Genomic DNA, 17,997 nt, shown 5'->3' with positions numbered 1-17,997 from the left:
ACTGGCAGTAGGAACAGAAAGGAGAGGGTGAAAGGTGAGGCTCTTGCGAGAGCCGAAGCTCGTGTTGACCCTTGCGAGAGTCTGAGCTTGGGTGATGCAGATGGAGCAAGGAGGTTACCAGAGAGCCAAAGGCAAGGGGTAAAGAGCTAGGAGGGAACAGCGGAATTACTCAACGCTGGCAGGGGGAACAGAAAGGAGAGGGTGATAGGGTAGGCTCTTGTCAGAGCCAAAGCTCATGTTGACCCCTGCGAAATCTGAGCTTAGGGTGATGCTGATGTAGCAAGGAGATTACATGAGAGTCAAAGGCAGGGAGTAAAGAACTAGGAGGAAACAGCAGAGGAACTCAATGCTGGCAGGGGGAACAGAAAGAGGGTCATGTTAAGCTCTGCGAGAGCTGAAGCTCATATATACTCCAGCGGGAGTCTGAGCCGTGAGGGGGTTTGCTAGGGATGGACAGATAGATGGCTTTGGCTTGAGAATAAAGGGGTGGCCAAGATTGGGCTGAGAGGTTTGAAAGAAACAACTTGGGTTCTTTGAGATGAAAAGACAGAGGCGAATGTAGGATTTGAAAGGCTTCAGAGAACCAATGACCAAGGGTCTGGATCTGGTGTTGGGAAAGCCTTTTAATAATGCCAATTCTGAATGAATGGCTGGAGATTGGTTCGGGAGGAAATCCTGAGAGGTGGACAACTTTGAGGTGTTTCTGGAACCAGAGATGTGATACTGGACGATTAGCGTCATCAGTAAAAAGGGGGGCTAGGGGGTTTGTTTCTTATAATCCTCGAGTGTAGGTATACTAGAGAGTTTGGACTGGGTGGGTGAGGCCAGGAATGTTGAAGATGTAAATGAAATGTTCTTTGTCAATAGATCTATCTTACTTTGCAGGACGAGGAAACCCTTTCTTTCCTCATCACACAAAATTAGATCTGCTATGGTGGGTTGGAGTGAGGGTTGAGTTTAAATGTTTCATGCTGTGATGTGTGACTGAAGGGTCTGAAGGTTACTACTTTAATGGTAAGTGATATGGAGTTTGGTGGAGGTTATAATGGGGGTGGCTTAAGGTAATGTCATTTGTGGAAAGGGATGGACAGGCGTTGAGTTGGGGTCCACTTCTGTAGCCAGTGACCAAAGTTTCTGGAAAGAAAATGAGAGAGAGTCAGTGATTTGGTTTTGCAACCTGGCACGTATTATGCAGACATGATAAATTGACTAATGTCAAATAAGACATCTTAAAAGTAGCATTAAAGCTTAGAGAGTAGGAACGCCTTTGTCTATGCATTATATTGTTTCTTCCTCAACACAATAAATGAGAATCCTAGAGGTGGACCATTCGTCTCCCCATAGTATGGGGGCAGCGACTATTGGGTACAGTTTGAAGAAAGCTGATGAACAATGGTTTCTAGAGTGGAAATAGATTGAGGGGGCCATGTGGTGGCAACCAGTGGCCTCTGAGTACCCTTGGAACCCAACTGATGGGGTAGCACCAGTAAATAGACAAATATCTAATGGGGGTGCGAACAATCTCTGCAGAAGAAGGAACAGCCGTTCCATAGCTTAGGGAAGCAATCCATAAGCGGAGTTCATTGTGGGTGGGTTTTGAGCGAGAAATTGTGCCTTTTCAATCGTGACTTGTGGTAGGGAGCTGGAGTAGGCAAGTTTGAGGTAAATTTGCACTGTGAGTTTTAGGTGGCCGAGGATAGATAACAGTATGTGTTTAATTCAAGTCTCTTTCTTATAATACAAGATAAAGAGAAATTATTCAGCCAATTTTCTCTTTAGGAAGAGAAGCTTGGAATTTGAGCAAATCGAAGTTGATGCCTAGAAATTCGATAAATGTATTGGGTCCAGCCTTCTGCGAGCAGACTACCTAGATTGGCGAAAACCTTTTGGTGATCTCTAGGTGTTTGGCTGGAGGCAATGTGGGGGGGTGATTAGAATATCATCTAAAGTTGGATAAGGTGGGGGATTCTGCGATTGTTAGAAAGAAGCCAGTGATGGAGAATTTGCAAGTTGCACTGCTTATGGGACAAATGCGTAAACCTTGAGTGGTGGGGCAGAGAATGGTCAAACATAAAGTGGTTGTCGATCTCTTTTTAAATAAGATGATCCACAATTTCTGGTTCAATCAGCAAAAGCTGACTGAATATTAGGATAGGAAGGGAGAGCTGAGGTGCCCGGGTGGAATCCATAGGTTAGACCTGAAATGAGAAAATCAGAAAAATTAGTGGTGAGAACGCAGTTCTCTAGCGAGGTGAGGAATCGACAGACATATAGTGTTTTAAATGTTTTGGTAGACGTTCATTCCCCCCCAGGAGAGTGGAGGGCCAAGGATATTGAGCATGGCTTGGCTGGTGATCTTAAAAATACCTCTTTAAAGTAGAGTAGGTGAAGTGATAAGTTTAAATTCCTGTGACATATTACGATCGGACTTCTATGAACGATGGATGCTTATTGTCATTAGGTGGGTAATTTTATTTTAGAAGTTAAATAGCTATTGGAAGTGGCAGGGTTTGTTTATTTATATGCATGTTTATTTATTTATGTTAGTTATTTGTTTAATTTATTTAACTTCTAAAATGATGTTGTCATTTAATTTGCACTTGAACAATACTTATTAAACTGTGTCAATTAAATGTTTACTATGGGCTTTACTTTAATCTGATTGATTAAATAACATTACATTTGGAATCTTAACATGAATGAAATCAGAAGCATAATTGGCCCAATTCATTCACAAAGTCTTTGCAACCAAGTCTGTTCATAACTATCGTAAGAGAGGGCGGGACCATCTCATGTTCTGACAGCTTGGATGGTGACACTTCTCTTTTCAGCTATTGGCTCAATGAAGTGTCAATCAAAAGGTCGGCAGCCATTTTGTTAGACCATAATACAAGTGTTTTTGTCTGAAAGATACTACTTTACTGAAAGCACTCCAGCAACAAGTTTGGATGACAGCAGTGTATCCATGTATGTTTATAAACATGTAAACATGTTGTGGACTAAAGTTTTATGGATTGGATTGCTTTGATCCTTGCAGTCAAATCAGCCAGGCTGTTAAAATGTTATGGACCTGTGAACAGACAGCAAGCTTGAAAGGTGGGTTTATTTGGTTTGTTATAATCTCTGCTTGTTTACAGATTATAGGAGGACGTTGTCCATAGTGTTTGTGTCTTTAAAATGGTTTAAATTATTTTTTTATTTATGAGAGTCTTGCTTTTCTAAAGACATAAGAAATATTTAGTCTTTTGGAGAGTAGTTTCTCCTAAAAGAGAGAAGTTTCCCCTTAAAGCATACTACGTTACCACAGATGGACCGCGAAGAGCGGTGAGAGTTTGGCTTCATTGCAGTGGCTGAAGTCTCAGGGAGAGCAGGGCTCTGGTTGCAGTTGTAGATATTGTTGGTTATTTCCATATTGATGGGCTAAAAAGTGCAATGCTGTAAAAGCTTTTAGAGCTAAAGCTTTTTAGAAGCAGGAAGCTTTCTTCCAGACGAAGATAGTTGTAGAAAGGAAATGAGGATATATATAGTGGTTTGGGATCCTTTGATTGGAGGATCATAATTAGTTAATGTGGACCAGCTGGGTAAATCATGAGCACATGCTTCTCTCGAAATTAGTTTAAAACTAAACTTCACGTAAATCATTAAAGATTTGTTTTATTTGAATTGTCTTGACTCATATGTAAAGCACCCGATTACAAATGCGTACTTAAGTAAAATAAAATACCCAGCAGGTTTGTGTTGTATATTTAGTACATTCACTTAAATAATTTATTCTTCCATAAATGCTTGTCAGTTTGTTTGAATGTACACTTTAACCATATATCAATGACAACAAAAGTCATATTGGAAAAATATTAACATACAAAGATGTATTCCTGCTCAGGTGAATTAAAAGAGTTTTAATTTGTAAAAGACTTTTAAAAGACTTTTAATTTGTAATAACAGAATTAAATATATATATATATATATATATATATATATATATATATATATATATATATATATATATATATATATATATATATATATTTGTTAAAACATTTGTTATATAAATTTGCATAATATCTAGGCATGGGCCAGATAAGATTCTCACGGTATGATAACCTTTGATAAAAAATATCACGGTACAACGATATTGTGATTACCCCTCTAAAGTATGTTTTAAATGTCTGGATAAACAAGTTTTTTCTCCTTTGAACACAATATATTTTATTTTGAGAAGCATTTCAAATATTTTGGAGCAGTAAACATGTCAGGCTAATTAATTCAAATGATTCATTGACTTCTGCTGTCTTTATTTGTTTCAAAACACAGATTTCTTTACCATTTAAACAGCATTTTTGGATATCTTTTCTGCTGGAGATACTGAAGAAAAAGTTAATTTAAAAAATCTACCTTATCATACCTTAGGGACGGTATAACAGAAAATGTTGGCGGTTTTAAAACCTTAACTTTTCCAAACCGCGGTATACCTTGAAAACGGTTATCGTCCCAGAATAGCACCCATTCAAGTGTCAGAAAACATTATACTTAATTGTATTAAGTATGTTAAGTGTACTTCTTTTTCATGACACAACATTTTTAAAAACATTTTACCATCAAACTTGCTCTTTAATCGTACCTACCAGCTCATATTTCTGTGTGAAGTCTGGTTCATCACAGCTGTATGTTCCGTCTGTTAAAGGCCAGCAAACCACTTTGTTTTCTTTTATCTACTGGGTTCAACCAGGTTTTTTTTTTTTAAACAGAGAAAAGTGAAACAGATGTTATCATTGCTTTCTCTGACCATGGTAAAAGCGACATGCATTTTTATCAGTACGAGTAAAGGCCAAAAGCAGCTTTGTTTCCAGCTTTAGCAGCGGGGTTTTCATCTGACGGTTTTGATCAACACTCGGACTGGAGCAACGCAGACCACCAGAGAATACAAGAGCAGGACGAAGACCTCCTGAGAAGCAGCTGGACTGATAGACCTGTGCATTCCCACAACCGGCGGACGTCTGTCAGTCCCGACCGCACCAGGAGCCTGTCTCTAGAGAATGAGCCTCCTGCTGCATTTCTGGTCCGCAGTTCTGCACTGGAAGACCTGACGTCAGTCGGGGAGAGGATTGTTGAAGCCAGGCCTCCTTACACCGAGACCCTTCGAGAAGAGGAAGAACTGTCTTTTTACGAGAACGAGAACCATGAGGAAGAAAAGCTTCCAGCGTGGGCCAGCAGGGCTTACGTTGAATCTGTTTATACACCTGATACACCCTATACTTCTGCAACTCATGAATGCATTGAAGCAGCGCAGGAGAAAGCTGATGCTAGCAATAAAACAGAAGACACTCATCCGTCTGCAAACACAGTTGGCTCCCCAAAAGGTGTCCACGGCTCCCCGAGAAAATCCCTGGTGCCGGTGGCTCAGTTTAAAGGTCTGTGCAGATCAGCTGACAGAATCCCAGTGCAGTTTCTCTTCCTTGGTTTGCCTCCACCTATGTTTTACAGAGCCGCTTCGCTATGCACCACGTCCTACAACATAAACGGCGTGCTGAGGAGAACGAGCTGTTGTCCCGCAGTTGTGTTTGCTACACGGCGTACTTGTTTTGGGCACTCAGCCTCTCACTCTGTCATTCTTTCGTTTCCTCTGGTGGTCTTGCAGCCTGTTTTGCGCCGATCGATGAGCTCCATGTTTGCTGGCCGAGTTCAGTCTGGCATGTCTGTGTGTGCATGAGTGTGTTTGCATGTGTTCACTACACCATCATCTAGTGCCGCACTGCTTTTACAGATCCCCTCACTTTCATTTACAGCTTTCTGAACTGCATTGAAACACTTTTTTTAAATAAGGAACAATTGTTGGAAACTGTTGTCAGTATTGTGAATTGAAACGTTCACACTGTTAACTTAGTTGCAGACTAGTCAAATTGTTAAAAAATAATGGTTCCAATAGGTTTTTTTGCAGGAAAGAGTTCTCTAATTTCTAAATTCTCAAAGAAAAATTCATGAATCGACAAGTACATTCTCCTAAATCTATGGTTTTTACTTATAAGTAATCATTGTACTACAATAACAGCCTGCAAGTTTGAAAACTCAAAACTTCCTCTTTAATCCAAAAACAGCTCTTAATGAAACAAAGCTGCCTTTAAACGAAATGTTTCCTTTTTGGTTTCAGTATGATGTAGATGTCTACACTGTAAAAAAAAAATCTGTTGATGAGCAGTTTCTGTATTTTGTGATGTATGTTTACTGTTTATTTACAGTTGTGAATTGCATTATGGGATGTTGATCTCTGCTCAGCGACTTTTGATGTTGAAAATTCAACTTTACAGACTTCTATTGACATTTTAGTAGTTTTAAGTAATATAATGTATGGAAAGTTATTTATAGAGAAATAATGCTGTAAAATGTACTGGCAAGTTTAAAAAAAGGTTTATTTAAAGGGTACTTCAACAACCCAGAATATACAGTGCAACTAGAAAGTATTCATAGTGCTTCTCTTTTTCCACATTCTTTATGTTACAGCCTTATTCTATAATGGATTAAATGTATTAATTCCTCAACATTCTACACATAATACCCCATAATGACAATGTGAAAAAAGGGTTTTTGAAATTGTTGCAAATTTATTCAAAATAAAAAGCTGAAAAATCACATGTACACACAGCCTTTGCTCAACACTTTGTTGATGCAACTTTGGCAGCGATTACAGCCTCAAGTCTTTTTGAATATGATGCCACAAGCTTGGCACACCTGTCTTTGGCAATTTTTGCAGTACCTCTCAAGCTCTATCAGCCATTTTCAAACCTCTCCAGAGATGTTCAATTGGATGTAGGTCTGGGCTCTGGCTGGGCCACTCAAGGACATTCACTGAGTTGTTGTAAAGCCACTCTATTAATACTCTGGCGGTATGCTTTGAATCTTTCTGTAAGATTTTCCTCTCTCCACAGAAGAATGCTGGAGCTCAGACAAAGTGACCATCAGGTTATTGATCACCTCCTTGACTAAAGCCCTTCTCCCCTGATCACTCAGCTCAGATGGCCGGCCAGCTCTAGGAAGAGTTCTGGTGGTTCCAAACATCTTCCACCTATGGATGATGGAGGCCGCTGTGCTCATTGGAACTTTCAGAGCGGCAGAAATTTTTCTGTAACCTTCCCCAGCCTTGTGCCCCGAGACAATCCTGTCTCGGAGGTTTACAGACTATTCCTTTGTCTTCCTGCTTGGCTTGTGCTTTGACATGCACTGTCAACCCTGGGACCTTATATAGACAGGTGTATGCCTTTTCAAATCATGTCAATCAGCTGAATTGACCACAGGTGAACTCCATTAAGCTGCTGAAACATTTCAAGAATGATCAGTGGAAACAGAATGCACCTGAGCGCAATTTAGAGCTTCACGGCAAAGGCTGAGAATACTGATGTACATGTGATTTTTCAGCTTTTTTATTTTTAATAAATTTGCTACAATTTCAAAAACTATTTTGTACATTGCCATTATGGCGTATTGTGTGTGGAATTTTGAGGAAATAATGTCACTTTTTGGAATGTTTCAAGATTAAACATCGTTGGAAGAAGCATCTTAAAAGAAAGATCAAGGTCCTATAATGCAATTCAAAAGCACAAATATAAAATAAATGATTACAAAATACTGTAAACTGCTCGTTTAAAGATATTTTTGCAGTGTACTAGTGTTCTAGATCATTCTCTCTTTGGCTCTGACCATTCATTTGCACATAAAGTCAAGTAAATATGAAAGAGATGCAAACCCAGAATCTCTACACTGTAGATGACAGGATGTTTGTGTAAAACACAGGCTTTGCATCGTCTCCTGTGTGATTCTAACACTACACCAGACAAAACAATCGCTGCATTACAAGTCCATCTCTCCTTCATGTCATGAAGTAGCCCCAGTGACAGTTTACTCCCAAAATGACCAAAAACAGGATAGAAATGTACATCCTAAATAAGTGTTTATTGATGTACAATTCTTACTTGTATTGTGAGTTGACCTTAGACTACATTATGAAAATCCAGATCATGACCCCTTTTTTCTAATTGTCGATTCCATGAATGGTAAAGGCCAGGGCTGTCCAAACTCGACCCTGGAGGGCCAGTGTCCTGGAGAGTTTAGATCCAACCCTAATCAAACACACCTGAACCAGCTAATCAAGGGCTGCGTAAGAAACCGCCTACTACTCAGTAGGTACTGCATTTAAATTTAAACGTACTACTTGGCTGTTAGAAAAGTATGAATGTGAAAAATAATAATGGAATTCAGATGTACTACATACGAAATTTTGTCATGGTCACGTGACCTACCTGTGTCAGCTGCGTCGCTTAACTCCCATTCATGAATTCTCTCGCGGGGCATCATGGGATAGCGCAGCGTACATGGGATGCGCACTTCAGAGTCTCGCCGGAAGTAGTAAGTCATCCGGCTACATCTCGCATACTGATTTTCAAATTCTATGAATTCGGACATACTACTCGGCTCGTGTAACCCTGCCGGTCCTACGCCACCCAACCCGCTCCGAGCTGGTATCGAACCAGCGTCCTTCCGCATGGGAGTCGGTTGCTCTACCACGGAGGCTAAAGACACTAGCTGGCCTCCGCTACACTCGCATACTGATTTTAGCGTACTATATAGTATGGAAGTATGCGATTTCGGACACAGCCAAGCTCTTACTCTTATTTAAAAACTTCCTGCCAGGTGAGTTGAAGTGAGTTGGAGATAAACTCACCAGGACACCGGACCTCCAGGACTGAGTTTGGACACCCCTGGTAAAGGCCCTGATTAAACCACATATACCAATAGAGAATCTTTGTTCTGAAGAGAGCACAGAGGAAGCATTTTAACAAAGTATAATTGCATTATTGTAGGTTTCCTATTTATTCCTGCTCATTTGTGCATTCAAATTATTATTAATAGTATTATTGTTATAAATCAGAAATTGTGATAAAACCTATATTCCTTCATTTATTAATAAAAAGAAACAGTTTAGGACTTTTTGAATCAGATTTACCAAAAAAAGAATTGTATATGTTATATATTTGTATCATCTAGCGACATGTTAAATTAAATGTAGTCTCTTGTGTTAGTAATATTACAATGGTTAGGGTTTGAAACTAGGTTTAACAATACATCTAGAGCAGGGGTTCTCAACTGGTTTGGCCATGGGACCCAAATTTTTACATGGTCATCAAGCCGCAACCCAAATTTTTAGGAACTATAATACAATTTTAGGAATTATACTTAATTTGTATTTATTTGTCAACATAAACAAGTAGTGACAGATACATCCATAAGAAATCACCAAGGCTTACAAATAAACACTATTTTATTGCTGTCATTTAACAAAAAGGATCAAATTTTAGAAATATTACAAAGTAAAAACAACAAATACTGTTAATAATAAACTGTTAACAAAACATGTTGTCTGGTTTCTAAATGTTGTTTTAATTTAGAAGATTTCATGCTCTCTTATGAGAGCTCCTCACTACATATGACACTGAGGCTTTAAGTCTTTTTGTCGTCAATATATATATATATATATATATATATATATATATATATATCCATTCTTTACATATTCGGGGTCGTACTTGCGCTTCGACATATTTGTTGCAATAATTAAATGAAATTTCACTTGTCAAACGGTAGGGTTGTCACGCACGCATTTCAAAATAAAAGTCCGGTATAAGCAAAATTAGTAAAAAAAAAATGTAACTTTTGTTGTTGTTTTTTTTGACCACACACTCCGTGACCCACTGGGTCGCGACCCACCAGTTGAGAAACACTTATCTAGAGAGTCTACCATTGTTGTTTTATTACTTGTTTCAGAAATACTGATTGTATTCATAATCTTTTTTTTTTTTTTTCTCCACAGCTCAATCCAAGACTAATGGTGATGCTGAGAAGCGGGTGAGTGCTAAAAGCTGTTTTGAATCATCTTTCTGTCCTCTTTTTGTTTTCTGTACAGAATTTTTCATACTGTTTTGCTTTTTATATAAAGTGCCCTAAAAACCCCAACACCAAAGTCAGACCCTCTTCCCTTAAAACACCTTCCTCCATCCCGAAAAAGTCCTCGAGCTCCTCTAGTAGATCTCCCTCTGTATCTGCACTCAAAGAAACCAGGACAAGAGTGAGTAGAAGCCTGTGTCCTGCTGCTGCTGCTGTCTAAAACAATGAGTTAACTGGCAGTCTACTAACTGCACACAGGTCCAGCTATGACATTATTTCTCACTGAAGATGGAATAACACTGGCTTCTGGAAAAGGCACTGAGAAAAGTCTGCATGATTTTAGAGTATTTGTATTGTCTAACTTGAGCTGCAGCTGTTATTATCCTTCAACTGAATGGATTCTGGAAGTGCTTTCAACAAACTCAATGTTCGAGCATGAAGACATGCTATTAGAGCTGTTAATGAGGGCTGTTTGAACTACTGACAGTCCAGAGAGCCAACAATCCTTATAGTTTGCTTTACTACATGCAGTCTCTGATACTAACCTTACATGTTTTGCATGTATCATTTTGATGTTTTAGCAAATACTATTTTCATCACACCTGTATGTGTCTTATAGGGGAGATTGCATAATTAACATTTTTTGAACGAAACACAAATTTTCATTAATTCATTCATTTTCGTTTGGCTTAGTCTCTTTATCTATCAGGAGTCGCCACAGTGGAATAGACCGACAACTTATCCAGCATATGTTTTACGCAGTGGATGCCCTTCCAACTGCAACTCAGTACTGGGAAACATCCATACACACTCATTAAAATTCATACACTACAAACAATTTAGCTCGCTCAATTCACCTATAGCACATGCCTTTGGACTGTGGGCGAACCAGTGACCTTCTTACTGTGAGGCGACAGTGCTAACCACTGAGCCACCGTGCCTCCCCTAAAACACAAATTGTATACTGTACATATACTATAATATGTTAAACTATACTATACTTTACTGTACTGTCCTGTACTATGCTGTACTATACTATACTATGCTGCACTATACTATACTATACTATACGATACTATGCGATACTATACTATACTTTACTATGCTGTACAATACTATACAAGACTATACTATGCTGTACTATACTATACTAAACTATACTATACGAAACAATGCTATACTATGCTGTACAATACTATATGATACTATACTATGCTAAACTATACGATTTTATTCTGTACTATACTATACTATACTATACTATATGATAAACAATACTATACTGTACTATGCTGTACAATACGATACTATACTATGCTATGGTATGCTATACTATTCTTTAATATGCTGTACTATACTATACTAAACTATACTATACGATACAATACTATACTGTGCGGTACTATACTTTACGATACCATAATATGCTATACTGTGATATACTAAACGATACAATACAAAACTATACTATACTATACTATACTATACTATGCTAACTGAAAAGCAGTTGACCATTGAGGCAGTAATTAAAAAAATTAAATAAATATCACTTCCACTTGATTTTAATTAACCCCCCACCCCCCCAACCCCCGACAAAAAAAAAAAAAAAAACAGGACCACCGGGACATAAAATACATTAGCAATTGTTCTGTTATGTGCAGTTTAATAGAATATAATGATGTGTTTTTAATGATTTCTGTCTCTATATTCCTGTAAATCTCTAGGCTCCTAGTAGCAGTAGACCTCATGCTGCAGGGACCAAGATTCCTGCTATGACTGCTGTTGCCAAAAATGGAAAAGGTGAAGGAGATTTCTTTCATTCATTCATTTTTTTTTCGGCTTAGTCCCTTTATTGATCAGGGGTCGCCACAGCGGAATGAACCACCAGCTTATCCAGCATATGTTTTACGCATGGGATGCCCTTCCAGCTGCAACCTATCACTGGGAAACACCAATACACTCTCATTCACACATAACGCTACGAACAATTTAGCCCATCCAATTCACCTACAGAGCATGTGTTTGGACTGTGGGGGAAACCGGAGCAACTGGAGGAAACCCACGTCAACACAGGGAGAACATGCAAACCAGCGACCTTTTTGCTGTGAGGCGATAGCGCTACTCACTATGCCACCACGCCACTTCTTTAACAAACTACTTTTTAGAAATAAATATACACTCACTGGCTACATTATTAGGTACACATGCCTATTACTTGGTTGGACTCCCTTTTGACATCAGAACTGCTTTAATCCTTCACAGTATTGAATCAGAAAGTTATTAAAAACGTGCTTGAGAATTTGTATCTATACTGAGAGCATCATTTAAGCTTTATGAGATGTGTTTCATCCTGCTGGAGGTAGACTTTAAAACATGTTCTCATAAAGGAATTGACATGTTCAGGAACATTACTCAATCAGCAGTCCAATGGTCAAATGTTTACACCATAGGACTTGATTACGCCCAAATCTGACACTGATGCTCCGTTTGCACTTCAGCAGATGTCTAGAGTTTGTGACTGGCTGATCGTAGTTAACGTGTAATTGAACATCATCATCATCATCTTGGGGTTTTGTTCACGAGTGAGGGAAGGATGGATGAGATTGACAGGCAGATAGATGCAGCTGCAGCAGTAATGCGGTCGATGTACCGGTCCGTTGAGGTGAAGAAGGAGCTGAGCCGAAAGGCAAATCTCTCGATTTACCGGTCAACCGTTCATACTCTCACCTATGGTTATGAGCTGTTGGTCATGACCGAAAGGATAAGATCTCAAATACAAGCGGCTGAAATGAGTGTCCTTCGTAGGGTGGCAGGGCACACCCTTATAGACAGGGTGAGTAGCTCTGTCACTCGGGAGGAGCTCGGAGTAGAGCCGCTGCTCCTCCACATCGAGAGAAGTCAGCTGAGGTGGCTTGGGCATCTGTTTCGAATGCCTCCTGGATGCCTACCTAGGGAGGTGTTCCAGGTATGTCCCACCGGGAGTAGGCCTCGGGGAAGAGCCAGGACACACTGGAGTGACTATGTCTCTCGGCTGGCCAGGGAACGCCTTGGGATCCCCCTGGAGGAAGTGTCTGGGGAGAGGGAAGTCTGAGTTTCTCTTTTAAGACTGCTGCCCCCGCGATAAGCAGATGAAAATGATGATGATGATGATTTGTTGTACTCTCTCATTCACTGAGCTCCAAGTTTACCCAACTATGACAACTTTTGTTTCTCAGACACCGCGGAGAACAGCGGGCACAGCAGCCCTGGCACTCCTAAATCTCCTGCCAGCAAGGCTGCGGGCGGGAAGCCTCCGAGCACAGGGAATGAAATCAAGAAGGTTGCAGTGATTCGCTCGACCCCTAAATCCCCGAAGAACCGTTCGCCCACATCGCTGTCTGCCGCTGCTCCTTTGCCTGATCTGAAGAACGTTCGCTCCAAAGTCGGGTCCACTGATAACCTGAAGCACCAGCCCGGAGGCGGCCGGGTAATTCACTTTAATCTACTGTTTACAGTAAAGACTGACTGATTTTGAGTGATTTCTATAAATGTTAGATATTTTTGCATTAATTTACATAAAACTGTAAGGGTTAATTCACACCAAAACAAAATTTGTTGTTAATTTACTCAAAATAACATTTTTTTGCGATTTTTGTCTAAGTCTATGGTTCTTAGTGATTCATAAAATGCAAGTCAATATCTAAGCCTAAATATGGCTATACATGTATGTACTTCTGTACTTTTGCATTTCCGCCACACATTGACATGCATGTTATGGATTACCAAAGACCACAGTTTTAATGGGTTATATGCACACAGACTTTTCATTTTAGCCAGCCTCAGAGCTTCTTTCCTCAGAGCCTCAGAGAGTCTTTCTATTATAAAACTGATACATTCAAGATCTGATTTCTTTAAAAATAAGTGATCTTTGCTGCCTGATGGATATATGATATGAAGTGGGTTTCAGACCAGACAAAAAGCACTCATTTAATTCCATTTTCCCCCACCATATCTTTAAAATATGACCCCACTATTTTAAATGGAGTTTCTGCACTTGCCTGCTGAGCCTGATGGTGCTAGCGGTTACACGGTCTTTCATCTCGTTTTACGCTTGAACCATTAAATGAATGCTGAAGTCTATTTAACTGAATATATTGTAATTACATTACAACATTGATGCTGTAAAAGAAACCATATGAAAGTGAAAATACTCCCATTAAGCTTTTACCGGAAGTTTATCATCGGCTTAAAAACACTAGCTGTGCATATAGCCCATTAAAAAATGATCCTTCTATTTATTCTCCAGCGAAGAAAAAAAGTCACCTGCATCTTGGATGACCTGGGAATGAGTAAAGTAACAGGAAATGTTCATTTTTGGATGATTTACTGTTTGAAACTGCTACCTAAATACACTTAAATTGAGTTGAATCATGTTATTCCAATCAGCCAATGAAAAGTTACCTGTTTAATGCTCAGAAATCTCTCTCTTTTCTACAACAATAGTATTGAAAAGCAATTTTCCTGATGTTCTGCCTTTTACAGATCCAAATCCTTGATCAGAAGGTGGATTTCAGCAATGTCCAGTCAAAGTGTGGCTCCAAAGCCAACCTGAAGCATACACCAGGAGGTGGAAATGTGAGTAATGTAACCAACAGAACACATATATTATTCCTTTATTTCTGATGTCCAAACTATCACCAGTGGCTATCACATTGTGTTATTCTAGCAATTTCTTAGTCTTAGTATTATTTTAATTAGTTTTAATTTTTGTATTTCAGTTTTAGCTCATGTTTAGTCGTTTTGTGTTGTGTTTTCAGCTCAGGCTCATTGTAAATAAATGCCTCAACCTACATTTTTGCAAAACGTAAAATACATTGCACATTTCAGATAACAAATCCGCTAGAGGGCACTGTCTACATTTTTTTCGAATCTGAAACATGTTACTTGGGGTACGTTTTGTTGTACGTTACATATATACACCTTTCTTGTGTACATCCAAGAGAAGGCAGGGCTTGTTGTACAGATCACTTAGCAAACCACTGACCTAAACCCAACCAATAATGTTTTTAAAAGCAAATGTAAGAGAAAAGTACACTGCGACCATGTAGTTTTAACTTGATTTTACATTGCTTTGACTCTTCTAAGGAAGCATGCTTCACTGGGCTTAAATCCATGCGCTCTTTATCACAAACGCAACACTGTACAAAGTGAGCTACCAAGCAAACTGACCGCGCAAGAAAAGTTGTCCATTTGGAGATAGATAGGTGAAATAAGTATATTCAATACAAATCATAGACACTATTTTTGTGGTATTTATTTAGTGTTGTCCAAAGAACTGCATGAAAATAGACCTTTATTCCGAGATAAGTGCCTGTAAATATTATTAGTGTGAAAAGGAACACATGTTATTAGCGTCATACTGCCCATTAATGTTCATTTTACCTAGAAACTGCAGGCAAAACATGTTTAATTATGATTTTTTTCCACAAAAATGTAGGATAAAGCACATATATTTCATATGAGCCTGTGTTTTTGTCATTTTTTTTAGCATTTCTGTACAGTTTTCATTCTCATTTAATCTTGTGTATTTTAGCACCTTGAGTGTATAATTTGTCTTTACTTCATGAGAATCAGGGAACATTTACCGTTTTTGTTTTTGTTCATGAAAATGTCCAAACATTTGCTTTAAACAGGTGCAAATTCTCGATCAGAAGTTGGACTTTAGTAATGTCCCTTCTAGGTGTGGCTCCAAAGACAATATCACACACACACCTGGAGGTGGCAATGTGAGTTACAATAGGCTAAACGTTATCCAGACCCAGTTCACTCCTAAAATTACCATTAATCATCAATCCCTACCAAGAATATTTAACAGCCTGCTCCTTTCCCTACTGATGACTGGAGGTGGAGACTAATCAAACTCCCAGCCATCCCTAACTGACTCCAGATGTTCCTCAGATGTTCCTCATGAAGTTATAAACACTGACCTCTGATGTTAATAGTAAAACAAGCTCTCTAGGTTCTGTCAGAAGCTTTCTGGTTTTACCACAGAAGATAATTCTTGTCTTCCTTGACCTCTGCACTCTTTCAGGTAAAAATTCTTGATCAGAAGGTGGACTTCACTAAGGTCCAGTCAAAGTGTGGCTCCAAAGACAATATCAAACATGCACCCGGAGGTGGCAATGTGAGTAACTATAGGTTGAACTCAACACCTTCAGTCTTGGTTCTTCCTGAAGTTATGACCATTTGTGGAAACCTTGTAAAAAAATAAGCTACTTCAGGATTGATAATGAACTGAGGAGAGGGTCTTGTCAGTTGTCGAGTGTTGAAATTAAATGCTGGATTCAAACAACACAATGTCAAATTTGGGAAATGCAGTGTTTCTCAACCACGTTCCTGGAGCCCCACTAACACTGCATGTTTTGGATCTCGCCTTTGTTGGTCACACCCATTACAGGTCTATCAGTCTCTACTAATGAGCTGAGCATCTGAATCAGGTGTGTTTGGTTAAGGAGAGCTGGTTGGCCTCCTAGAACATGGTTGAGAAACACTGGTTTAATGTAAACAACCACATTTCGACAGAAAGACATGCAAGTGTAATTTATTTTGAGTCCACTGTGACAGAGTCTGTAACATCCAACACGGGCTCATTATGGATATGTACCCACGTATACATTTCTGGAGAGCGTGAATTATGTAGCAAGAGGTATGGATGGCTGCATTTCGTCTTTAAAACGAACGTTATGGGCGGTATGATGCCAAAACCGGTTTCTGACCCTTTACGCACTACCAGCTGACCGCTTACCTCCGTGTAGACAGCTTTTCCACTGTTACCAGTTTACCCAGCGGCTCAACACGTACTGTCACACTCAAATAAATGTTCAGATAGATCCAAATGCGAGTGAACAAAAGGAATTTATTTGACACAGTCAAACTCAACAAACTGGTGCAACAAATAAGTGCGGAGCTAGGGCTAGAGGAACAGGACAGGGATCAGGCAGGAAATCAGGCTCTAGCAGAAACTCCTCACGGTCCTGAGCACAGACAGAAACACACACATGAGCACACGTAACAAACTGACAAAGACACACAGAAAACATCGCACATATATAGACCCGAATATGAGCCTCAGCTGGCGGGCTAATCAAGCCAGATGAGTGCCGTCATCACACGTGATCAAAACAGATACACGTGGAGAACAAAAACAAACCAACATGATCAAACAGACACTCCGGAAGAGCGCACAAACCTGCAACCGTGACATGTACGTCGGCAGACTTAAGAGGAAGAACAGAGTTGACCGCAACAACGAGGTTTGAGTCCGGTAAAGAAAAGTTCCAGAAAGCAGGTAAAACAAAAGGCAAAAAATAAACAAGTAAATGACTGGGTCACAATGTGGTAAGATTTGAAAACGTGGTAAAAAATTAGGCACCCTTGAGGGCTTTTCATGTTTCTGGATTGCTTTTAAAGACATTGTGGGTAGAGTTTAGGGAAGGGGGTGAGTGGGTGGGTTGGTCTGTCAGTCCATCGGTAGGTTAGTCGGTCAGTCAGTCAGTCGACAGCGGCCTCTGGTGGATTTAAATGAAAAAAGCAGGCGTGAATGGCACTTGCAAGAGAAATTTGAGACCTGAAATCAGTCAGTCAACAGCGACCTCTGATGGATTTGCCAAAACACATACAGCAAAAAGGTACCTCCTGGGACATATTTGGCGCTCTCCAGAAATGTATTCGAGGGTATGTATCCACAATGAGCCTGGATAGGTAACATCTGAGTCTGTCCAATAGAAGCCCAGAATCTCTTCATTACTCAGCTTTGAAACAGTGAAATGAAAGAAGTACAGATGTGTTGTTGTTGTTGTTTGGTGTAATTATTTTGTGGAGGAAAGGTTTGTGAAGCTTTTCTGATGACAAGACTGCTTCAGTAGCCATTATTTGGTAACTTTTGACTCTAGAAGTCAGACGGTAATTCCACCTTCACAATGGTATTATGCATGACAATAATCACTTAAGTAATATGTAGTCTGACATGTTTGATGTTCATGAGCATTTATTCAAATAGTCTGACTATCATGCAAAAATATTGTG

At 39.5% G+C, this 17,997-nt stretch overlaps 2 protein-coding genes across 2 annotated transcripts in view; both read left to right on the top strand.

The window, feature by feature from the left end:
• fra10ac1 (FRA10A associated CGG repeat 1) overlaps positions 1-17,997 on the top strand; it is an 855,621-nt gene that overhangs the window by 468,087 nt on the left and 369,537 nt on the right. The window lies entirely within an intron of this gene.
• mapta (microtubule-associated protein tau a) overlaps positions 1-17,997 on the top strand; it is a 68,802-nt gene that overhangs the window by 36,537 nt on the left and 14,268 nt on the right. Inside the window, exons 5-11 of the mRNA XM_068224694.2 lie at positions 9,860-9,894; positions 9,986-10,114; positions 11,658-11,733; positions 13,149-13,399; positions 14,455-14,547; positions 15,606-15,698; positions 16,004-16,096. Of these exons, the coding sequence (XP_068080795.1) occupies positions 9,860-9,894; positions 9,986-10,114; positions 11,658-11,733; positions 13,149-13,399; positions 14,455-14,547; positions 15,606-15,698; positions 16,004-16,096 (770 nt within the window). The remainder of the gene's footprint in view (positions 1-9,859; positions 9,895-9,985; positions 10,115-11,657; positions 11,734-13,148; positions 13,400-14,454; positions 14,548-15,605; positions 15,699-16,003; positions 16,097-17,997) is intronic.

This window comes from Danio rerio, chromosome 12 (assembly GCF_049306965.1).
Source record: "Danio rerio strain Tuebingen ecotype United States chromosome 12, GRCz12tu, whole genome shotgun sequence".
NCBI classification, from domain to species: Eukaryota; Metazoa; Chordata; class Actinopteri; order Cypriniformes; family Danionidae; genus Danio; species Danio rerio.
This window is presented reverse-complemented; position numbering and strand designations above follow the sequence as displayed.